This window comes from Orcinus orca, chromosome 18 (assembly GCF_937001465.1).
Source record: "Orcinus orca chromosome 18, mOrcOrc1.1, whole genome shotgun sequence".
NCBI lineage: Eukaryota > Metazoa > Chordata > Mammalia > Artiodactyla > Delphinidae > Orcinus > Orcinus orca.
The window spans coordinates 3,333,554-3,359,132 of NC_064576.1; the positions used below are offsets into that span (position 1 = coordinate 3,333,554).

The window sequence follows — 25,579 nt, forward strand, 5'->3', positions numbered from 1 at the left end:
CCTAGATAAAGCCAGTTCCCTGGCTGGTGGGCCTGTTGCATACTTGAGTGAGGTCAGCATCGATCTGCAACCAGCTTACAAACTGGACAAGAAGGGCTTCTACTGAGCTGCGATAGATTACAACCTTGCTAGGTCATTTCTTTGAGGGAGGAGTCTGTTACCTTTGCTCTCGGCCCATCTTTCCCCACTGACTGCCCTCCACGTGTGTAAGGCCTCTTAAATGTCCTTCTCGACCCCTTCCACAGGTCCCAGTGAGGGTTAGCCCCTCCTGCTCTGTGCTCTTTGGTGCCCTTGCTGTTACTCTGCCTCTCTCATAATTTGTTTGCCCATTTTCCTAGCCCACTGGTCTCTAAGGCCCTGGGGGAGTGGAATACACTGAATTAACATGTGTTGAATGGACAAATGAGCCATAAGTTGTGAAACATAATTATGTTCTCCTGTTATGCCCCGTCACACATTCTCAGGGCAGCGTTCACGGAGGACCTAATTTTCATCAAATTTCAGGTAAGAGAAAAAAATATTATAAAGGGGATTCTGTTAAAAATAATGCTGACAAAGTCTGACAAATCTCAAGGGTACATGTTGAAACTTGCCAAATTGTGCTCATTTCGATTTACTGATAAGAAGCTAGTTCCGCTTTCACGAAAGCAGCACAAAGAAATATTTTTCTATTCTATTGATTTATTTGTTCAATAAGTATTTACTGAGTGCTTACTGGGTGTCAAGTGCTATTCTAGAATAAATTTATAAACAAGACAATAAAAAAGGGAATGACATGTAACGCTATTTCCAAATGAAGCCACACAGCTGAACCATTCTCGTGTCTATACATATAAACTGTGTTTTGTTACAAAGGGAAGCTGTACGGCAATTCTAAGAAATACGGATTCCTCGGGTGTTATTTCTAAGGAGCGGGTGGCTGGAGTCTGAGGGAGGCTGGGTATGCATCTCACATCACCAGGCGTAAGTGGTGGCGCCTAGAGCTGCCCCCCAAAACCTGTCCTGTGCTATTTCACCATCCAGGGGTCCCTGTGTTGGGGAGAAAGCCGTCACATTGGGTTTAGATACTCAGTTCTTCAGCAAAGCCCTCAGCTGGGAGCTTCCCTGCAAAGAAGAGAAGTCGCGGCTCTGTTCTTCCTTTCCTAGTCTCTGTTTGCAAAAAGCAACCCCGAACTTTTAAAAATCACACTTTCAAATAGTTGGCTCTCGCTTGTTAATAGTTTGCAAACGAGTGTTAAAATTTACTGGCCCATAAAATTGCTTCCAGCTTTTCAGGCACAAAGGTAGAGAAGAAAAACGAGCCCTCTGGCCGGCCTCTCTTCACTATGACCGTATATACTGGATGAAAACCTCTAGGAAAGGCACGTGTTAATAAGAACAGGACTGGGCATAAAAAGTGTTGACTCGGGGCTTCCCTGGTGGCGCAGTGGTTGAGAGTCTGCCTGCCAATGCAGGGGACACGGGTTCGTGCCCTGGTCCGGGAAGATCCCACATGCCGCGGAGCGGCTGGGCCCGTGAGCCATGGCCGCTGAGCCTGCGCGTCCGGAGCCTGTGCTCCGCAACGGGAGAGGCCACAGCAGTGAGAGGCCCCGCCAAAAAAAACCCAAAAAACAGTTAAACTATTCCGTGTATTTATTTGTTTATTGTGTTTACCATCTGTCTTCCCCACTAGAATGCCAACCCCATGGGGGAAGATAACTTTGTTTTATTTATTGTGTACCTTCCTGGGCCTAGAATAGGACCTCATACTCATGGGTGATAAGTAAAATCTGTGAAGTTAGTAAATGTTCTGCAAAGAAGGACTTCCTCTGCTTTTCACAATTCTAAAACTTAAAAATTAAGCAATAATATCACATGAACTAATCTATGAGAGAATTAATTGAGAATAAACTGTGGTTTTGCATAAATACGTCTAGACCACTGATGCAGAGACCTTTGTTGTCTAGTCCCCAAAGTTTCACTCACTGAATTTTGCTGAGTCATGATTCTCCTCTGCATGAATCGTTTCACTTTACTGTGTGGTGATAAAGCGGCTTAATTTTTAATTAAGTTGTGATAACAGGGAAGCCAGATGAATCTTTTTAGCTTTTTAATTCACAAAAGTTTACGTGGACGAGCAACCGACTCTCTGAATTGTTCTGGTTTGAGGCTCCTCATTCAATGTGGAAGTCGGGAGAGGAGTTAAGGAAATGATATATAAGTAGCTTTTCCCTAAGAGGCTTAGAGATTAGAATTAATATTATTTATGTTTAATGATTAAAGGGCCCCTGGTGGGCTTCCCTGGTGGGCTTCCCTGGTGGCACAGTGGTTAAGAATCTGCCTGCCAACGCAGGGGACACAGGTTCGAGCCCTGGTCCAGGAAGATCCCACATGCCACGGAGCAGCTAAGCCCGTGCGCCACAACTACTAAGCCTGCGCCCTAGAGCCCGCAAGCCACAACTACTGAGCCCGCGCGCCTAGAGCCCGTGCTCCGCAACAAGAGAAGCCACCGCAATGAGAAGCCCGTACACCGCAATGAAGAGTAGCCCCCGCTCGCCGCAACTAGAGAAAGCCCGCGTGCAGCAACGAAGACCCAACGCAGCCAAAAATCAATAAATAAAAATTTAAAAAGAAAGGGGGGGGGGGCCCTGGCAAGCCAACAACGGATTTAATTCTACTAAAAATATATTAGGGCAAAGTACTGCCGCGGCGCACTCAAAGACCGGAAATCAAGCATCAGTAACCCAACGGGGGTCGGGGTCCCCCTTCCCCGAGGCTAACCTTCATTGGAGGAGTCCTTGGTGACAGCCCACAGGCAGGCGCTCACGGCCTCATAGGAGGCGCTCAGCCGCGTGGTGGGGTCCCTCTTTGGCTTGGGCGGAGGCTGTTTCCGTGGTGATGGGAGGCCGCTGCTGTCATCCAGGCTGAGCACCGAGTGCAGAGAAGGAGACGGGGTGGATGGGCCAGCCTGGGACTGGACCAGGCTGTCTACCGCCATGGGCACTGGGACGAAGCTGCAGTGGAGGCGCCTGGGTCCACCCTTGTCTTCAGCTCTGGGTGTGCGTGGGGAAACAAACACAAACAGCCCCGCCAGAGAGACCCAGATGCATTATTCAGATGGGAACAATGAACCGGCTCAAGCAGACGTAATCACAGCTTTTTGGTAAACAGCCTTCCCGCCGAGGCTGGAGGATGCGTGCAGCGCTCTGGTATCCAGCGCATCCAGAGGAAGCCACTTCATCCTTCCAGCCTTGCTTCGTGATAAATAAACACGTTCGAGACTCTTCATTATTACTTTAGAAAAAAATCTCACCGGAACCCAAGATGTCGTAAGGAATGCCACATTTGCTATCAGGCATTCGCTGAGTGAAGTTTTCACACCCTGATTATTAAGCAAATCAAAAAGCCAGGATTTCAATCTGAATGATAATTTCTGGGAAATCCATCTTAATAGAGAGTTACTGATGCATCAGATGCTGGGAGTTATCTCTGTTTGCCCTTGCAAAAGAGCAGATGCTTTACTTAAAACGATCAAAGATTTTCATTTTCCCTGTCTCTCTCTCTCTCTCTCTCTCTCTCTCTCTCTCCCTTGCCATTTAAATTCCATCAGCAATTATTTAATTATGTGCAGAATTGTTATTTTTCTTCTGTTATTCCATCTGGTTGCCCAATGCCAAGTGAACTGCTGGTTTTCAATAAATAAATAGACAAATACTTCTTCACTTAATTTTATATCAGGCAAATGAATACATAATGAAACTGAGAAATTGGGGTGGCTGTTTAGCTCCAGCAGAGAAAATAATAAATATTATTCTGGAAGTCCTATAAAATTAATAGTTATCTGGTTAAAAACAATTCCTTCTGGCTTCACATGTCAATGGAATCATGTGCCAGGGAGATGCCAATGCATTCATTTTACCAGGAGTCTCCGAGCATTTGTTTTTATAATTATATCTTGTGTGGCAGAACACCAGCAGAGCTGGGATCTACTGCCAGGCAGAGCCAGACGCCCATATAGGAAATGAACTAGCTGAAGACGAAAGCGTGGCACTCGGTGGATAATTTGTTTTCCCTGTAATGTTTAATTACAGTTTTCCGTACAAAGGGAATTTTTTCAGTATTTAATCACTGAGATATTTGAGGCTAATTAGGGAGAGACACACCACCACTTCCACTTTAATAAAAAATCATTCGACATCACGGTCAAGGCAAAGGGGGGTCATTTTCAGGGAGAAACAACTAGACATTACTAAGTTCCTATGGAAAAACAAACATCTCCCTGACGGCAAATTAGGATGGAAAGACCCAGGGAGGATTGTAAATCACGGGTGTCCTCGTCTGTCACAGAGAGACAAGAGTGGAAAAGTGGAGAAGGACTTAGTTTTCTTCACATGTCTATTTCAAGCTCAGCGTCCAACGTGAACTTTAAAATAAAAATCTTTCCCCAGAGCTTTCCTTTTTGGCAAAGAAGATGTGACAGTTTCCTAAGGGAAATATAATACAGGCAACCATTCATTGATTTCACTGCTCTTGTGTTTTTAGAGTGTCTTCTCCATTTGGGGGGGTCAGGTTTTCAGAAGTTTCTAGGAGTCAGCCTTATTTATATACGTGACACTTGCATAAAGATGTCGAGAACCAAGCTATATATCTTTGCTAAGACGTAAAGATTAGATGCCTTAAAACTTTGTGCTTGAGATGGTCAGTGATGCAAGCACGGTAGGTGAAGCAATTATTTCATGGGACCTAAACTAACACGTAGAGCATCTATTCTGTGGAAGGAAAGCCCAGGAAAAGCATCTTTTCAGGTGTCAGGAGGTTTCACGTAACGCACGGCGCATGCATACGTGCTTGTTCCTCTCCCTACGGTCATAAGTGATTGAACTTTGCGTTAAGGGCTATCGGCATTTTCTTGACGCCCCAGGATCAATCGCGTAGGTCACCGAAGTTGCACACTATCTGCCTTTACCTTTTGGTTCCTTCCTCTTGCTTGTTCCTGGCCTCCAACTTCTCTTTGTGGAAAGTAGCGTTCATTACGTTCCGGAGCCGGTCATTCTCACGGGCAATGTCCGAGGCGTTCTGCACGACCAGGGCATCATAGGTCTTAAGCCCCAGGTCCTCTGTAATCTGCAGGAAGCTGTTGATGGATGTGACCTCTTGCTGCCTAATGCTCCTTTTCTGATGCAAGTGCTGGCGTGCTAGAAATCCTCTGATAACTTCAGTAAAAGAACAAAGTGATGGGTCAACGAGAGGAGCAAAAGCAAAAAACCCAGATGTACATCAACAAGTCCAAATACATTATGTTGGAGCAGCTCTAAAATAAAATATATTTAACCCAGTCTAGGACTTTACTAAAACATTCTAACCTTATATTAAAAAAGATATCTACATTCAGTAATGCTAACAGTGGAGGCAAAAATCCTCACCCTGAATGAGATCGTGCAGGTAATATTCTAATAAAGCTTCCCTCCTTCTTGTGGTAACACAGGCTGAACACTGATGGAAAGAACTAAGTCCAAATCCCAGAGAATTCTGGGTGTGGCTCTCATCAGACTGTTTTGGGGATGCACCAATCACATTATTTTATATCAGATTATAACAGAAACGTCTGAGGCTCATGGATGTAGTCTTTGAAAACCATGCACGTATTGCTAACAGGATTGTGACTTAACTCCCAGAAAAACTAACACTGCATTTAAGGCTCTGGAAAGAGACTGTGTAGAAATATGGGTCATCCTTCTGCTTTCTGGGGAAGCAGGGCTAGAAAAACGTGTAAGAATTGGGGGAAACAGGTGGATGAACACACTTTGAAATCACTTATGTGTCAGTAACAAATGTAAGACTTGAAAATAAAAGTCACGCCCACCGTGTAAAGGCACTGCCACGTGCTAGGCGCTCCAACCCATCTTTCAGTGCCCAAACTCGATGGCCATTAATGTACCAGTATCTCCATCTTGTACCCCAAGAAAGAGAAGCTCAGTGAGGCTGAGAAAATTCCTCTAGGTAAACACAACCAAAGAACGGTAGAGCGGGGATTCAAATCTCTGCCCTTATGAGGCCAGACTCTACCTTGCAGCCACGTGGATGCAATCTGTAGCTCTCCAGAGAGCAGGTCACAACAGGGAAGGTGCAGGGAAGCACATCTGGGATCAATATGAAGATGACGTTTTAACAATGAGCATAGGTTGTAAACAGATCAGGCATCTCATGGGAGAGAGTCAGCTCCCAGTACCCAGGCAAGTTCAAGAAACAGGATGGCCCCCGCTCAGGGGTGTTCTGACAGATGAGTGGGAGCAATGCTGATTTGATGCTAGGATGCGTCCCTTCTCATTCTAAGTTTCTGTGATTAGAAGCAGTTGTTCGGATCATAGGAAGAGCTATAATTGTAGGGAAAACCAATGTGGGTAACAAAGACACTTTATTCTCCTCCTATAAAATATTAAGTGCTTTAAAATATTCCCGGCTATAGGAGAATAAATGTGTGGGTATCTATACATGTTTAGGATATTCACTTAGATGCCTTTACTCGATTAGAAGATGGAAGGGCGAACGCAACTTTCCACAAGTATGGCTTCAGAGGCAAATAATATGCAGACGTCTAAAATGCTCAAGACTTTTTCTCAGATGGCAGTACTAAGTCTTTAGTTACTTTGGAATGCAGTGTATTAAGATAACTGTAAAAACAGTCATGCTGAACTAATCTAAAAGAGAAAAAAATTAAACAGCTCAAGGTACAATCAGACTCCCAGGAATCAAAAATGCGGAATAAAATGTAGAAATTTTAGCCACGTGACAGGCACAGTGAGAGAGAGAGGCAGAAGGCCTGCTCTCTGTTCATTCGCTCATTCCTGTTACATTAAACAGAATCTAGACATTGACAATGGGAGGGTATATTTAAGATGTGTAATCTCTTGGAATAAAGGGAAGATTAATGTGGACAGGCCAGACTGCTGACCTCCAACTACAGCAGGACTGTTCATTGGATCCACGTAGACCTGGGAATCCACTGTCCTGTGTCCAGACCCTGTTTTCTCACACTTTGCACTAGCAATCTTTGAAAATTAAAAGAAAAAAATTTATACTAGTTGCTAAAACATGGTACCTTTACTAAGAGACAATTAATACAAATAAATTTGGCACAAATAGATAATTAATACTTGTTTCTTTCTGACAATTTCATGCAGGATAAAATGAAGGTATATAGTCAGAGGGAAACTTCTGTTGGGAATAATTTGAAATTGAAATGATTAAATTTAAGACTGAGGTGTAACTACAGCTCTCTGCCACCCAGTATTTACAAAGAAAAAATGAGAACTCTTAAAAAACTGGAAATGACTCCAGATGATATAAATTCTGAATGAATTTCATACTAGCAGAAAGGACCGAAGCAATGGTTCTAAGAGATGTAAAAATAAAAATCAATAATTAATGCTTTGCATTTAAGAGCCTGTAATTTAAAAAAATGCTTTTACAGCCATTATTTCATTTATGCAATAGGAAATTGTGGTTTGTATCCATTTTTTAAAAACCATTCTCAATTTTTATCATTAGGGGTGAAGAAAGAACTACAGTTCTGCTAATTTCTTCTGTTTCAGGTCCATAGGGCACAGCGACTTAACATTTGTAACCAACCAGAGGAGACATTACTAGCGGGCACCCCTGATGGAAGACAGAGTACGCCGCCTTCTAATTACACGTAGGAAAATTTCCAGGAGAAAGTGATACCCGCTCCATGTATGTATAAACGCGGTATTAAATGGAATTCTCGGTTGGTTCCACAGCCCGGGGGGTAGAGCACTGGTCTTGTAAAGGAGACTCTCCCCGTCCCACTTTCAGCCTGAGGCTACAAATGCAGATTCTGATTCAGGAGTTCTGGGGCAGGGCCTGAGACTCTGCATTTCCAACCAGCTCCCAGGGCATGCCTGGACTGACCACACAGAAAGGAATTGCAAAGGCGACAGAGTCAAAAGGAGACTTGGGAGCCCAGCCCTTCCCTACACTGATGAGGACAGAGAAGGCAAATGACCCTATAACCCAAATTACCCTATTACCCTATAACCCTATATAGGTATAACCTATACCCTATAACCCAGAGAGAAGCGAGGATTGCATAGGGCCTCCCTCACCCGGGGCTCCCCCCACCGCCCCTGAATACCAGGCTGGTGAAAGTGGCCTCAGGGAACCAGCCAGAGACCCTGCCACATGGTCTGGAGTTTGGAGGACACGGTGGCCTGGGAGGCCGACGCTGCCAGGGGCTGAATGCAGGGCGGCTCTGCGGGGAGAGGCTCACTTGTCAGGGTCCCCAACTGTGCTTCTAGGACACCAGACCTTGTTTATCGAGACAGAGACGCCTGCCAGGAGTCATTTAAAGAGACTTCCTCTTGGAGAGCACCCAGGCCCACAGGCAGTGTCAACGGGGAGTTCCAAGTGGCACCCAAAGGAGAGATTTTGCGGTTCCCAGGTGGGTAGCACAGGTGAGGGCTGAAAGGCGCCCACATATGCAGAGAGCCTGTTAACCCCTGCCTGCCTGCTGGCCAGAGAAACCCCAGGCCAGGTCACATGGGTGTGGGTCGGACTGAGGGGCGGCCCTGTCCCCTTAGCTGTTCCCTCCTCCCCGGAGGGCACCTAAGTAAGGGTGGGAGCCTAGAGGGACGATTTAACTTGGAATGAGATTCTGACTTTTGACCTTCCCGTGGACTGGACTTGCTAAATTCTGAACCGAGTCTGTCTGAGGGACCAGCATATAGCAGGACTTTTTATCATCAGAAAATGATGGGACCCATCAGAGGTTTCAGCCAGGGGTGTGCCTGAAGGAATCCCCCAGGGGCTCGCATAGACAGAGGCTTGAACAGGGTGAGGCAGTTTTCCGTGTTCTCTGAGATGCACTTGTTTTTAATAGTTTCAGATAGATTAGAGAGCTAAGCTCATCACGGCTGCTTCCACCAAAAGTTAGCCTGTAGATTAATTTCTCCCCTTTTTACCTTTCTTTAGAGATATATAATACAATTAAACTATTAAGCAAATTAAAAATCTATTAAGTATGTATGTTTTATGTGAGGCATAGTTACGATTTTTAAAATGTACCTATTTTTGGCGGTCACTTGGGTTTTGATAGAAAAAAAAAATCTAAATGGACTCTCAAAGTTAACACGAAATAGATGCTATCTGCTCTCAAAGTTAACAGTCCAAATATTATTATCCCTTCACAAAGGAAAAATAGTCAAGCATTTATCCAAGGCATACATGGAATTACTTAACTTACAAGGCATACATAAATCCAAGGCATACATTGGCTAATGGGCTGTGGCAGTCCTCCAAACTCTAGCATACCAAGGGGCGCTGACTGGCGTGGCCTAGGAGTCTGGCTCCAGAGCTGCACCCGAGTGTCACATGGGTTGTGTTTTCTTCCCCACTGTGGGTTCAAAGGCACACTCTTCTTGTCCTGTGCTTCTTGGAGGATCAGCAAGCATGAATATTTTACAGGTGAGGAATGCATAAAATACAAGGTACGTATAGCCCCTCTTCCAAACTATGACTTAGGTGAAAATGTGATGCAGAATTACAGATAGAATGATCATGAGATAAAGCACGAGCTGTGGCCGCACACTCTGATCTAGAGACAAGTAAATAGCCAACTTAGCTACAGTGCTTCTGAAACTCCTGAAACCTATTTATTTGCCTGAAGGTAGCGCCATGGGATGGATGGACATAGGGTCATGGCAGGGTCCACTCTAATATTTAGGTTAACCTAAATGTTAGGTTTCCCTAACGTTTAAACTTGGGGGTTCACTAAATGATTTTGTATTTTCCGACTCATCAAAGTTCAGAAATGTCACTGAACTGTTACTGTGACGTGTGTAACTGTTACCTTTTTGGCAGGTGATAATTTTTCTCTGCAGCTGTAGGCACAAATCGTTTAGCTGGTTGGCATGCCAGTATTTCAGAAATACTTTTCGAACACCGATCTAAAAGGCAAACAGCAGGGAAACATTTAACAGCATGAAGATGCCAAAATAACAATGGGAAAATAATCAGGCAAGAGGTTTTTCCAGAAAAGGATTTGAAGGAGCAAAGCTCACAAAAGTTATCCCAGTGCATCTGCCGTATTCTTGTAACACTTCTACATTTTGTGAGAATCCCCACGCTTTTGTTCTAATAAGTATGTTTGCTGTGTGTATACATTGTCACTAATGTTTGCAAATACCCATACACCACAGCTGTCGTGGTTGCCCCCTGCAGCACAAAGGGAAAACACGGGCCTTGACTCTTCATTGGAAGATACAACCTTTCCCATGAATGAATTCCCAAATCCCAGAGCTAAACCCTTATCTTTATTTTATGATCCTTTTCTTTCCGCAACTCAAAGCAGGGAGGTTGCGTCTGTGAAAAGGAAACGTGAACAAACAAAAAGACCAAAAACAAAAACAACTTAAACGTGATGCACAAAACTGTTTCATTTCAATGATTTTTTTTCTACCACACCATATGTTATTATAAATCAAATGTTTATACAACTGCAGTGATAGAACCGCAGCACAAAAGTAAAAAGTCTTCACGTCGTCATCTCTGAGCAATAATCTTCTAGACGCCTGCCTAAACAGTAGCTATACAATGAACATTCGTGTCTAGAATTTTAAAAAAGGAATTTCAGCATGTTACCGAATCAGTTTCTAGTAAAAGCCCTGGTGGTGTGCAAGCCAGTCCAAATGTTCCACTATTGATGAGAAGCACTGTCAAAGAAAGTTCTGAAAAACACATAACAATAAGCCATATCCACGCGTCTTCAAAATAATTGTCTGGTGTGTTGTGCTTATTTTCTAAGAATTCACAGGGCTGTGGTAGGTGTGAGGAATGCCCTTCACAATGGAAACGCTCACAATGCTCAGACGTAAATAACTGCAGAAGAGCCTGGGAAATACTAACATGAAGAGCTGTGGACACACAGAGGTGACGTCCTGTTAGATCCGGAAAAAATACAGCTCAGGCAAACCTTGTGATACGTTCATCGTCGTCTTCTTAGCACTTGAGACAAACACAGTGAAGATGAGAGACCAACACGTGTGCTCCCAAGCATGGGCTGCGGACACTAAAATGCTGACACCACCACTTACCCCCGCAGCCTGTGTCAGACGTCAAAGGGGCACCCGAAGCTGGTACATTTATACACACCATTAGGTACCAAAAAGGCTGACAGGTCAGACTTGCCATCAGAGCGCTTGGCCAGAGGTAGCTGATGAAGCTTTTCACGTGGAAACGGAGTTTCCTCCGAACATCTTTTGCCACTTCCCATCTTATGTAGCTCTCCCCTTAGGCAAGATTTGTCGTCTTGATGAAGCAGGCGGTTTTGCAAGAGACTGAGACTCAAATCTTGCATTATGGCAGTCGGGCTAGCCACTTGGATGGACAGGGCAAGCCCTCAACCGCTCTCCTGTTTCAGAGGCCCCTGGTTGACTAGATGTCCTGCTTCATTTAGTTTTCTTTAAATTGGTTGAGACTCGAGGCGGCTACTTGAATGGGTGACCACAGAGAATTGTCACTTTCCCCCCACTGTAGTGCCATTCTCTCTCCCTAGTGATTTTCCATAATTCATAGAGTTTTTTTTTTCTTCCCAACTGCTGAATGATTTTGGCAGTCAACAGGAAGAACAGTTGGTACTGTCTGTGAGCACCACAGAGCAAATCTGTGAGGCAGGCTTTGGGAAGGAGGGAGCATGTCATCTTTCTGTTCATTGTCGACTGTGGTATGTAACTCGCTGCAGGAAACTCAATCCCCGAAGCAAAATTCACGCAAACTTGGGTTCCGAAATGAAACTCCCAGAGACTCCCAGAGGCAGCAATACTACAGGACGGGTAGAAGCAGTAATGACCACTCTGGGAGAACTAACGTATGAAGGGAGCGCACCATGGGGACAAGACCTCCGGATGGTGGTGGAAGAGCTGGATTCTAGTTCTACTCCCTTCATTCAGTGGAGACCCCGGGCAGGAAGACAGCTGCATGGGATGACTAAGATCTCTTCTAGCGACTTTTTTTTTTTTGGTATTGGATTGGATTTTGGTTTATTTTTACTCCTTACCCTGTTCTTTTTTTTTTTTTTAATCAACTTTTATTTTATTTTATTTTTAAAATTTTTATTGGAGTACGGTTGCTTTACAATGTTGTGTTAGTTTCTACTGTACAGCTAAGTGAATCAGCTATACGTATCCATATATCCCCTCTTTTTTGGTTTTCCTTCCCATTTAGGTCACCAAAGAGCAGTCAGTAGAGTTCCCTGTGCTCTACAGTAGGTTCTCATTAGTTATCTATTTTCTACAGAGTATCAATAGTGTATATGTATCAATCCCAATCTCCCAATTCATCCCACCAACAACCCTTTTCCCCTTGGTATGCATACATTTGTTCTCTACGTCTGTGTCTCTATTTCTGCTTTGCAAATAAGATCATCTAGTGACATTTCTAACAGCCGTTCCAAAAATCAAAGTAGGTTTATCTTGAGAATTGTGCTAGATTTGGGGATATAAAAATTTTCCAGGGATGATGGGAAAAGATGAATGTGGGACAGAAAAACTAGGCAAGGAACAGAAGACGACAAACCATCTTGAGGTGCAGCCCTGTGCAGTGTGATGAGGGAAGGGGCTACACATGTAACCGGTGGCCACATAGTGAAGAACAGACATTTTCCTGTGAACACTGGGTATACACTAAAAGATTTAAAGAGGATCCCGTCTAACTTTTATGAAAATAATTTTGGAAACTGTATTCAAAATTTATAAAGTTCCTGCTTAAAACTGGCCGGAGAAATGGGTTGCTGGGCTGGGCTGTGAGCAGGACAGTATAATGAAATCAATTATTTGGGTTTGGAAGATTCTACAACTGTTGCTTGTCTGTTTGCCAACTTCTATTTACCTTTTACCCCACCTCCAGGAGTGGATTTTTTTTTTTTTTTGCGGTACGCGGGCTTCTCACTGTTGTGGCCTCTCCCGTTGCGGAGCACAGGCTCCGGACGCGCAGGCTCAGTGGCCGTGGCTCACGGGCCCAGCCACTCCGCGGCATGTGGGATCTCCCCGGACCGGGGCACGAACCCATGTCCCCTGCATTGGCAGGCGGACTCTCAACCACTGCGCCACCAGGGAAGCCCCCAGGAGTGGATTTTTGATATCCTTTTCTCCACGTCCAGTAGGGCTTGGGTGACCTTCATTTGTGTTCCCACAGCACGCTACGAATGACTCTTTGTTTCACTTACTGTCCTGCATTAGGTATTTGCCACTGCACATGTATAGTTACATCTCCTGAAGAATATGAATTCTTGCACTTCACAAGTGGTGGGGTTGTGGGGAAGGTGGATTCAGATTAGAAACAGAAGACAAGGAATTCTGAGGTCTTAGGATAAGATGAGTCACCGAGACAGATGATAGTGTCCTCAAGGATGAAAAGAAGGTATGATGGACAACGAACACATAAGCCAGGCCCGGAAGTCATTCATCAAGCTGGAAATAAGTCCTGGAACTCAGTAGGTGATAGGATAAACCATGGAGGGAATAAAAGAAAAAACGCATAAGATAGAACGTCGGGGGCAATGATTCAGCTGCCCTGCTCTCCTCCACCAAGACAAGGAAGATGAGAAAAAGTGAAACCTCATAGTAGAGTATTTTCAGGAAATAGGCAGTTGTCAGGTCACATAGGAAAGCTAAATTTGAAGGGCAGTAAACATGGATGAAATGGATTTTCTCGCAATGATTAGAAATTTCACAGGACTCAATAGTGGGTAGTTAAGAAGTGGTCTGAGTGTTTCACATGGCAGATCTGCCTGTCAGGCCAGACTTGGAGGCAGCAAAAAAAGGAGGTGTTGCTGGGATCCACGGTTTGGGAAAATGAGGAGAGGATGGGAACGTGAGTCACAGGACACGTACGAGGGAAGGTGGGATGCTAGACAGGCAGACACAGGGAAGGTGGGAGCCAGAGGACGGGGCCGCTCCCAAGCTCCTGGTGAGATTCTGGTGTGGTTACACTCATGGAAATTCTCCCTGCGCAGGTAAAACCAAGGGCTTTGTGAGTGAGGAGGGCTTCTGGGTTTCTGCTCCAGTGGGAGGGGGGGCGGAAGGGAGTCTGAATCCACACTGCAAGTGTCCTGCCAAGACACAGCTGAAGACTCTGTGCAAACGGCTGGGTATTGTACTGCCATCGCATTCAGATGATTTAAAAAAAAATTTTATTTAGCTATTTGGGTTTACTTTACAGTTATCCAATAGGTAGATTCATTCATTCTTTATTTTTATTGCTTACCACATGACTTATGTCGCCTATATCTGGAGATGCTCGCTAGAAATTTTAGCATTTGTTTGGCTGTGCTGGTCTTTTAGTAAATGTTTCTTTCTCCTTAAAGAATGAAATTAGCTATTTAGTAGTATTTCAGACTCCTTCCGCAGAAACCGTTCTGAATAATACATTTTAGTCCTTACGGCCTCTGCTCTCACTGTTACTGTGGATTAGTGGGACATAAATCTAGGAATCTATCTTCATCAGGAAAAACCCAGACAAGATCCCAACATTTTCAAGGATTTACACTGTCTATTAATGACACTGACTAGGAGAAAAGTGTTGGCCATTTTAATTTTGTCTCTGTGATGAATTCATGTACAGTTTCTCTGTAATCAGTGCCTTAGTATGCTATATCAAATCCAACAAATTAAGATTCATCTGAATAAGACCAAATGTTCAGATCACCTACATTCTTGATTTTGGCTGCATTCTCTTATAAAAAGATGCTCTCACAACCAGAGAAAAGGAGAGGTTGACACGTCCTCCTACTGAGTCCTCTGCTTGTGTTCCCTAGATGCAAAGTGCAACTCCCAGATGCGTCATCTCCTATGTGAGATGAAAATGGTAATGTCATCCTGACTCCTGTAAAAGTAAACCACCTGTGAATTAGAGTCTTCGCTATTTTTATTAGAAAACCATTAGGTTTTTTGTTTTTTTCTTCTTTGAAGTGACAGATTTTAAAAGATTAAACACAATTGTCATCGATGACTTCGAAAGTTTCGATTACCGCTAGTTTCCAGGGATTGTTTTAGAGGTGTAGGCTGTAGGAGGACAGACAAGGGCCGGATGGGCGGTTGCCATGGAGTGTAGGCGGACTGGACGCTGCAGTAGAGAGAGATGTGGAGGCACCTGTGAGGTTCCTCCCCTGGCGCTCCGTCCCTTCACCATCATCCCTGATTACTGCTTTCAATCACAGAGAGGCAGACGCAGAGGAGGGCTGCCCTTCTTGGGAGCGTAAAGGGACCCATACTTCCCGTTTCCATGGCAGGATGCGCACAGCACTGGCCTCACCTTTTTAGGGACATCCCCCATCTGACCACCCCTCACTGATTGGCAGACCACTGGCAGAACTATCTCCAGAGTGATCTTTCTAAACATCAATCTCGCTATGTTACTTTCATGCTTAAAATTATTTAATAGGGGCTTCCCTGGTGGCGCAGTGGTTGAGAGTCCGCCTGCCGATGCAGGGGACGCGGGTTCGCGCCCCGGTCCGGGAGGATCCCACATGCCGCAGAGCGGCTGGGCCCCTGAGCCGTGGCCGCTGGGCCTGCGCGTCCGGAGCCTGTGCTCTGCAACGGGAGAGGCCACAACAGTGAGAGGCCCGCGTACCGCAAAAAAAAAAAAAAATTATTTAATAGCAGGTCATGATTTTCAGGATATTGCTCAAACTCTTTTGAAATGTTTGTTAGACTTTCTGTAGTAAGATTCTTTTTCAATGCATTCAAGTTTATCTATTCTCAAACTATATCATAGTTCTTACCATTCCAAAAGGGGAACTTGTTTTTTTCCCTCTGGCTTAACGTATACTGTTTGTCTTCATCTCTCTTTGAATCATCTACTCGATAAGACCCTGTTCATCCTTCAAAACCCAGATGGCTTCATGAACTCTCACTCTAGTTTATACTTTATAACAATGAATTCATTACAGTAGTGTGTCTATGTCACTAATGTACCTTGAAGATATCTCTAGAATACCACTGAATTCCCGGTTTTGTCATTATTGGTATACCTGTCTGAATGTTCAACTTGACTGTGAAGTATTTGTGGACTAGAATAATGTTGGAAAAATACAAAGGTCATAATTTAGACATATTGGGTGAAGGAAAGTAGATGGAATGACAAAATGGAAAAAGCAGAATTTCAAAGAAAGTGATTTTCAGGGACATGAGCTACAACATGAACTCAGATGTTTAAAATTTAATTTACTTCAAATAAATGAATCTTTAAAAAATTATATCTGTTTAAACTATAGGAATTCATTCATTTTATAAAAATGCATCTCATGCAGTTCAAGAAACAAAGATGTTAAGTTTCATATTTCTGGTACCATCACATTCTGGTGTAATTGTAAACCAAAATCTAGGGCCTATTTCATCCTCTAATTCTTTACCTACTCTTGGACTCACCTTGCCCACTGCCTCCAGTTCATTAATATTCCAGAAACCTTCCGTGGTTTTATGTTGCCTCTAAGCTAAAATGCATACTTCAGGGTTTAGTATTCAAAGCCTTCCATAATATGATCTTTATTAATCTCTGAAGATCTAACACATTTCACTCCTCTAAAAGAGATGCTATTGACTCTCATTCTAACTTCCCACATACTCCCTGAGAGCAGAAACCAATTCAAGGCTTGCGCAGACAATATCAAGGGCCTACAGCATCTGAGCACAGGGTTCTTACTGAATGGTGTCACCACTGCTGCCATTGTTATGTGAGATGCTATCTCGTATGTTTCATATGTATTGTATGTCATATTATTGGAAGGTTTTTTATTAATAACTACCACATATAATTACCAGATTATATTTTAATGAGAAACAGTTTATTGTGGATGCTTATATCTTTGCTGCAAAATGCTTTATGCTCGTTATTACAGACAAAAAATTATGCTTAAAAAATTTTAATCTCCTTTGCTCTAAAAACATTAAGCATTGTTCAAACAAATACTTCCCGTTTAAAGACAAGATATATCATAGCTAGATTAAAAGTAGTCAACTTCTTTTACTGTAATATTAGAATTTCAAAAAATGCCCTGGTATCTATCTCTTAAAGTGCCCTACCAGTGTCAATCTGTTCAGTTTTTAAAATAGCTTTATTGGCAATCATAAGAACAACACACTTTTTTATGTGTTTTGATGTCTGTGTCTCTCTCCCATCAGGTTTGTTTTTCTTCCTGCTGATCTGAGAATGTCACTGTGTTCCTTTAAAACACACATCTTTCTCCTTTCTGTACCAGGTAATCTCTTTCAAACAGAAGCAGCCTCCCAAACCCCAGCATTCCCACAGGCATGCTATGGACAGTCCTTCACACATTCCTGGTTAGCTATCATTTTCATGTAGTACCTAGGTGCCTTGTATCTCATATCTTTTCCTGGTTTTCCTGCCTCACATTTATTCACCCACCTATCCTACCACCTGTCTGTCTTATCCATCTATTCACTCACCATTCGTCCATCCACCCATCTGTCCCTCCATCCATCTCCCCATCCCTCCATCCTTCTACCCATCCCTCCATTCATCCTTCCATCCCTCCATCCTTCCACCCATCCCACTATCCACCCCTCCATCCTTCCATCAATCCCTTCATCCATCCCTCCATCCCTCCATCCTTCCACCCATCCCTCCATCCACACTTCCATCCCTCCATCCTTCCATCCATCTACCCTTCTGTCCCTACATCCCTCCAACCATCCTTCCATCCCTCCATCCATCCTTCTATTCCTCCATCCATCCTTCCATCCTTCCATCCCTCCCTTAATTCCTCCATCCATCCTTCCATCCCTCCCTTAATTCCTCCATTCTTCCATCCACCCCTCCATCCTTCTATCTATCCACCCCTCCATCCCTCCAGTCACAAATCAAACATGTGCCTAGGGTCTTCCTAATACCAGGCACTGTGCCAGGCTCTAGGACCACAAGGATGGACAGAATCTGCTTTATCCTTTGAGGAAGCTCAGTAAAACAACCATTTAACTAAAAGCCATCTTTTTCAGGCTGAATTCACATATTTCCCCCGTTTGCTTCTTTGATTCCTTAAGTTTCTACAGAAGACCACTATTTTGCATATTTATATTTATTAATAATACTACAGGATTTTACATTTTCATGGTGGCTTTGAAAAACTACTAAATATAAATATTCTAATGTTCAGTCTGGCTCTGAATGTGCTTTTAAACATCCTCAAAGGATACATTTGTACTAAAATACAAGTTCTTTTCTCTTTGTTATAAATAGACTATTCTTGAAGTTTAACTTCAATGCAGAAAAGATAATTACAGCTACACACATCTAAAAGAGTACTGTATCTTCTGGTATTTGAAGAAAGTGGTTTGGCTCGAATTACATATAATTACAGGTTAAGAAAAATTAATGACTCTCACCTAGAACAGTATGACCTGTACAGCAAGCAGTGATGAATGAAAACTACTATTTTGTGCTTACGAGTGAACTACGCACTATGTGATCTTATGTATTATTTCATTATGGAAATCGTACCAGTATGGTCAAGAGTGCTTCACAGAAAGAACAAATCTCTTCACCCCATAGCGACACGTTGTGCAAACCAAACCAGTGCCAATCCCAGACGAGGCTGATTAGCTCCAAAACCACAGAGGAAAGTGCACTGGGTAAGTTAATGGATTCACTTAGGGAGCACCTTTAGTCTCTGTCTTTTTAACAAAATGGGCTCAATGATGTCAATAATATTCACCTGCCCTGTGGAATGTGATGTTATAAATGATTAACAGCAGCATAAACACAATCGGAGCCATTGTGCTCACCAGGGTGGGTACAGACACAAACTCGGAGCATGGCCACCGCCAGCAACAGAAACGTTACTGCCGTTTATGTACTTTGATGTCGGCTTTACTTCTAAAAATGTGAATCCTCATAGCCCTTCATCCTCGTCATCTTCTCTAAGAGTATCTGTAGAGTTTTAGATTTTTGAAACATTACCGAGCTTTCCTAATGTTCTGTGGTGTGCTCATGCTTGCTTTGAGACTCATCTATGTTTACTTTTGTGAACTGTCTTCTGCTCTCAACTCCAGTAGGACCAGGTCCTTTCCACCTTTTTCTATAACGTTTATTGGAGTGGAGTTGATTTACAATGCTGCGTTAGTTTCAGGTGTACAGCAAAGTGAATCAGTTACACATATACATAATCCACTCCTTTTTTAGATTCTTTTCCCGTACAGGCCCTCACAGAGTATTGGGTAGAGTTCCCTGTGCTCTACAGTAGGTCCTTATTAGTCATCTATTTTATATATAGTAGTGTGCATATGTCAGTCCCAGTCTCCCAGTTTATCCCTCCCCCTCCCTTTCCCCCCTGGTAGCCATAAGTTTGTTTTCTACATCTGTGACTCTATCTCTGTTTTGTAAATAAGTTCATTTGTACCTTTTTCTTTTCTTTTTCTTTTTAGATTCCACATATAAGCAATATCATATGGTCTTTTCCATCTTTTGGAGCGCCACACATATTTTGTGCAGCAAATTCACACCTGCACAGAAGAGCTGGAGCCCATTCCTGACCTAAACTAATGTGCCAGTTTTAAAGGAGAGTTCACTCTGACTCAGTTAAATATGATAAGACTGTTGTCTGAAGGTCCCTGTGAGGTTCCGTCCCTTCTCTGCCTCAGCTACCCTCTCTATCCGTCTACCCCTGCTCTGTCTCACGTAGGTCACGACCTTAAGTTCACTGCCTGGCTTCCCAGCTCTAGTCTTGCTAGACAGTGTCCACCTTGGTTCCCTACCAGTGAGGAGTTACAGGACCCTAACCTGTAATTATTTATTCATTCACTGCCCACGGTACAGACCTCCCATCCCCCTCCAGACTAGACTGTAAGACCCCTGTGAGGGGGACAGGCCATTCCTCCTTAACATTGCATCACAACTGCCTGTGTAATTTCAGGACACAAACGATGCTCAGTAAGGCTGTCGACCTGGAGTTACAAGAAAGTAGATTGATTCCTAAGACCTGAAAATGGCATTAGCCATAGGCATGCCCTGTTCTCACTTAGCAACGGTTGAGTGCCAGATATTACACTGAGCCTTTTGCTTAATGAGGCTGAGAGGGAAAACATACAATGACTTTAAAAAAGGGACCATCACACGTATCAGCCAGACTCGATTGTGGATACTTCCATTCCCAAAAGAAACGTGATAACAGGTAGGAGGTTCGTTCGTTCATTCATTCAACAAACACTGGTTGTCTACTATGACCCAGACCCCAGGAGACGTGATCGTGAAACACACACACACACACACACGTGTGTGTGAAAATATATAAGAAAAAAAGAGATGTAATATTTGTCCTCAGTAAAGTTCAGCGTGAAAAGGGAGACACACTGTCCAAGAACCAAACATCTGTAATGTTATTTTTAAATACTGAGTGATACGCACCAAGGGTTTGGAGTAATTATCTTTAGGTAGTTCAGTTGTGGGTGATCTATATTTTCGTCTCTAATTTTCAAGTTTCTTATAAAGATTGAACGCTATAACAAAATTATATTCATATATATGTGTATACGTACGTGTTTAGTACACGAGAAAAAAGGAAACACATATACGTGCATATATATAGTACTTCCCAGTCACAATGCACATGGTACCAAGAGATACTCTTAGATCCCTAATTTTGATTATTTTCAACATTAATAATGCCAGAGAAAGAGAAGGAATATGAGAGAAAGAGTACGTTTATAGGCTATTTTCTAGCTTGAACTTACGGTTGATTTATGAAGTGCCCCTCGAGTAATAAAACAAAGGCTATAAGCCATTAATTTATTGTCCTAATGAGCGCCCAGGGCCCTTATACAAGGGTCTCGTCTTCAAAGATGTACAGAAAGTGGAGCATGTTTAAAACTTTTAACAGTTTCTTGCTCTTTCTTTTATTATCTTTTCTCTACTGGACTATTTGGGATTAATGAAATAATCACTCCTTCATCCAATGATTTTATTTAACGTTACGTTAATCTTACAATTCTTAGTACTGTCAGAGTGAATCCTTCCAAGGCCGTATATTTTAGAGAGACACGCAGCGGAATCTAGGCCATGCCTTACATGAGAAGATATAAGGAATGAAAATTACATTAAAGGATGATGATGAAGAAAATAATTATTGTAATTGTTTTTTAATTAATTAATTTATGGTTTTGGCCACGCCACTTGGCATGTGGGATCTTAGTTCCCTGACCAGGGATCGAACCCATGCCCCCTGCAATGGTAGCGCCAGGGAAGTCCTGTCATTGTTTCTGTTAGTGAATAAGCACAAACAGGAAACGTATATTTCATTGAATGTGGAGTCTGCCCTTTGTTGCTTCCTTCAGATCTCTCTTCCTTTCTCTCTCACCCACACAAGGACTAAGAATCATATCAGGTGGGTCGTTGAGGTCAAGTTCAAGTTCTAATTGCGTTTCTTACTTCCTGTCTGTACCATCTTGAGCGAGTCACCGGCAGCCTTCCCGTGTCTGACCCCCCATTCGTACAGCCTTAGAGGAAACGTGAAGTCCCTCTCAGGTTATCATCGAAATTTCTCCTTCCACGCTGTCCTGCAACAGGTGTCACACAGGACACTCTGCTTGTCCGCAAAGCTCCTCTCACCCCAAAGTTCTAGAAAAGTCTGGAACGACAGGGCAACCTATCCCTGTGAAAGCCTTGCTGAGTGGGGGTCAGCCATCCCCCAGCCCGGCTCCCCCTGGGCCCTACGAGTGCTGGGGGCTGCACGGCACCCCTGGCACCCATGAACGGGCTCTAACAGATTTGTTTCTCTCTTCGTCACCCTCCAGATGGCTTTAAAATGAATATAGCATTCAAATAACTTCACAGAAGAAAGCATCCTCTAACCAGTTGATTCATATAAAATGTGTGAAAATCAGATGATACCATTTATTTTTCCACTTAGAATTAGTTTCAAAAGTTTTCCCTTTATATAAATGACATAACATGGCAAAACACGCATGTTTCACGTGAGCCAAAGTGCCTGCCGGTCGCTGGTCTATGGCTGGGGGAAATCAGGGCAGAAAGTGTTTGATTAAATGTACACAGTCCGGAGGGGTTATTTTTAAAGTTACCTTTTAAAGTGGGACTGAATTAAACATGTATATATTCAAATAAATGAAATACCTGAATAATTTAAAAAACACCAAATAGTAGAAGGTTAATAACTAGCAGCTTAATTTCACTTGTTTTCAAACTGTGTAGATTTTTTTTTCACCACAAACAAAGTACGCCACAGACTCTTTGTTTCATAAAGAAAAATACCTCTGGTGAGACAGAATACAGTCCTGGAAGGCAGTCATGTAGAGTCCACTCAAATCATTTCAAGAACCTGCTACTTCTTTTTGAGCAACTTAAGTTCTGCCTTGAAATAAGGATAAAGCTCTGATTCAGCATATTTTTAGCATATTTTTAAAATATGTCATTTCATCAACATGAACAAGAAACCACCACCGAACAGGATGCTTTTCCAGCCATCACTGCCTCATGATTTTTCTCCACTTTTCGTTAAATTAAAACCCCCTTCTGTTAAAACGGTGATGCTGAGTACGTAAAGGGAGTAATGGCCTGAGTGAGTCCGCCCAAACTTGCGGGGACCAGTTCGAATCCTGGGAAGATGGCTTTGAGAAGAAAGGGCCGGGGGTGTAAATTATGCAATAGGTTAATTATTATTTGGAAACAAAACTGCTTTAGGGAAAGCACTGTCAGTGTGACTTACCGTTTTTTTCATAAAAGCTTAAAATAATTAAGTTGACCCTACACAATATTCCACTTAAATTGTACTTAGGGAGTGGCTACAAATTTTAAAAGTCCTTTGTAATTACAGGAGTAATGCATAGACACATGTACCTTCTAAACATAGATACAAGCTAAAAATTCCATTTGATTCTCATTCCAAAACCATTCCCCAGATATGAGCACTGTTAGGTTTTTGTGAATTGTTCCAGGTTCTAACAGGTTCCAGGTTCCAGGTTCTATATGTCTGTGTATACTCGTATCTGAACTATAGGCGTAGGTTTGGTGGCTTCTTATTGACACAGACTCACTTATTGGCCCTGCAAATCTGCACAGTGTCTGCCTGCATCTTTCCGTCACCTGTGCTGGAGACACAGCAGCAAACCGGGCAGCCGCGGCCTCCAAGGATGCACTTCCTCGCTGGTGGAGGACAGACAGGCAGCAACTTGGTCGAAGGTGGGCAACCTCAGGAGTGAGAACAAGCAGAGGACACGGAGGTGGGGGCTCGGTCGCGAGCAAAGCTGGCAACCTGCACGCTTCAGCAGGGCTGTTCTCCACCTGCCTTTGCCCAAGGGGTGAACCGAGGCGAGCGTCCCCTAGACTCGCATCTGGCCTGAGAATCGTCACCACACCTGCTGTTTCCTCCGGATGCCCGGAGCATCTAGGTCTCCGCTCTCACACTAGAGCTGACATTAAACACTGGACAGAGTCAAACACTTCTTCCCTTGAGTCCAATTCCTTCTTTTCTCCCTTTCTCCTTCTCCTCCTTTTCTTTGCAAAATGCAGTCAGGACCTAGCCTCCAAAAGCCCTGGCTGCTGAAGGGTCAGTGGGCTGACGCTTGCATAAGAAACATTCCGATCAGAATCGCCAGCAACGGGAAGCAGCCAGCTTGTTTTACCTCCATCTACTGGGCGAATCAGAAACAGAAAAAAGACACGAACTACAGGAAGCAGTCTGCTCAGACTCATAAACGAACCTACCAGTGCCTCTGATCGGAGCTCAGACTCATAAACGAAGCTACCAGTGCCTCTGATCGGAGCTCAGGCCGGGACGCATAACCCATGCCTTTCAAGTTCTGTAGTCTGAGGAAAGGGGCTTTCGGTAGCTACATTAAAAGGGGCAGATCGAGGCGAGTGCTGTGGAAAGAACACAGCACAGAAGACCCGGGTCTGGTCCCAGCAAAGGGGCCTCCCCACCAAAACGAAATATTCGCCGCACCTTGTATTTTGATCAGTACGCCTCGCTCTAAGACGACCTCCTCATGTCTGAAATGAGGTTATTCCTGTTCACTGCCTACCTTCCTTCTTCTGCATGGAATTGTTATAGGGCTTAACTCAAATAAGGCAAACAAAACAAACCCTATAAATAGTTGTAACAAATTCCAAGGATGAGAGGAAGCGTTACTTATGAAATATCAGGATTTCCAGGGCCTCACGTACCGACTCCAAACCCACGGCTACATAAACAATAAACAGCACACGTGGATTGGTAAACAAACGCACAACACTGAAGGGAAGACGTCTCTCCTCGTCTGAAACAGAAGGAAATCCCGGTGTTCAGCACCGCTGATGGCATTGCTGTAACGCGCAAAAGAGCAGGAACGATGGGGCTAGAACGCCGCTACGGATGACGTGGAGGCTTTCCTGCACAGGCTCTGATCAATGTCTGGGAGAAAGGAAGCACTCTCACAACATCCCCAAGGCCCATCAGAGCCACAGTTAAAGGATCATATTTTTAGCTAAGAGAATTGAATTTCTAGCTAACATTCTACGCAGATTCACGCAGCAAAGGATGACTCCGATCCCTTTATGTTCTAGCATCGCTTCTAAAAACCTTGGAGAAGAATAGCTATTAATCTCACGCTAACCACCCAGCCAAAGGATGAACACGGGCGGCTTCACAGGAAGTGTACGTTGGACTCAGCAATTTCAGATCAGGCTGCCCATACAAGAACCGCCCGTTACGACCTGCTGTTGTTTCAAACAGCTCCTAGTTAATCCTCGTCTTCATTAACCAACCAGAAGATAGCGGCCACAACTCTGCCTGTAACTATCACCGCGTTTCGAACAAATGCTTTGTTTCTGAAACGGAGGGGTCTGCCTTTCTAGGTCAGAAATAAATAATTTTTTTAAAAACTTCATTTGCTGTTTGACTAGCGCAAGAGTGAAACATGAATAAGCTTTATTTCTGTGAAGTCAGTGATTTGCCTTATAGCATCAAGTATATGAAAGGCTACATCTTGGAGAAGCTGGAGAAAGCTGTCTTTCCTAACTATTCCATAGGGAACGTATAAGCAAACATGATCAGCAAATGAATACCTTTCTTTTTTTTCTCTGTCTTGTATTTTTGGCCTCCTTTGGGGAGGTAAAGAGTGAGGGAAAATAAACTAGTGTAATGAAATGGGAACTCTTCTGCATTTTGATGCACTTTTTCAAAGTCCCAATGTATGTGGGATTCAGTGTCATACCGTCCCCAGCTGCACTGTCAAGTGTCCTAGCACACGCGCACTGGCTTGCTCCCCAGCCCCCTGCCGCCTCACGTCTGACCTCACACTCTACACAGGTGTCTCGGAGGAACGACGGCTGGTCAGGTGTTATGGTCCCTGCCAGTCACTCTCACAGTGGAAGAATTCTTCCAGATTCCCTCACTTTGTCTCGACAAGTCAACCTTCTTTCTCAACATTAATAAAGTAAATCATTCTTATCTGTGTTTTTTTAAGGAACAAAATGCAACGAGAAAATCTTCGTGTTCTATATTCAGGAAACACTAGTGTTCAGGTACTGGCTTAAAAGTTCTGACAATGAGTCAGTTGAAATAACTTCACCGCCTACAGGCTTG

At 43.5% G+C, this 25,579-nt stretch overlaps 1 protein-coding gene across 2 annotated transcripts in view; it reads right to left on the reverse strand.

Moving 5' to 3' along the window:
* Positions 1 to 25,579, reverse strand: part of MYO16 (myosin XVI) — a 478,842-nt gene that overhangs the window by 62,727 nt on the left and 390,536 nt on the right. For both annotated transcript variants that reach the window (XM_033435062.2, XM_033435063.2), the window contains exons 29-31: positions 9,845 to 9,941; positions 4,946 to 5,192; positions 2,761 to 3,032 (exon numbers count right to left, since the gene is read on the reverse strand). In XM_033435062.2, coding sequence (XP_033290953.2) covers positions 2,761 to 3,032; positions 4,946 to 5,192; positions 9,845 to 9,941 — 616 coding nt within the window. The remainder of the gene's footprint in view (positions 1 to 2,760; positions 3,033 to 4,945; positions 5,193 to 9,844; positions 9,942 to 25,579) is intronic.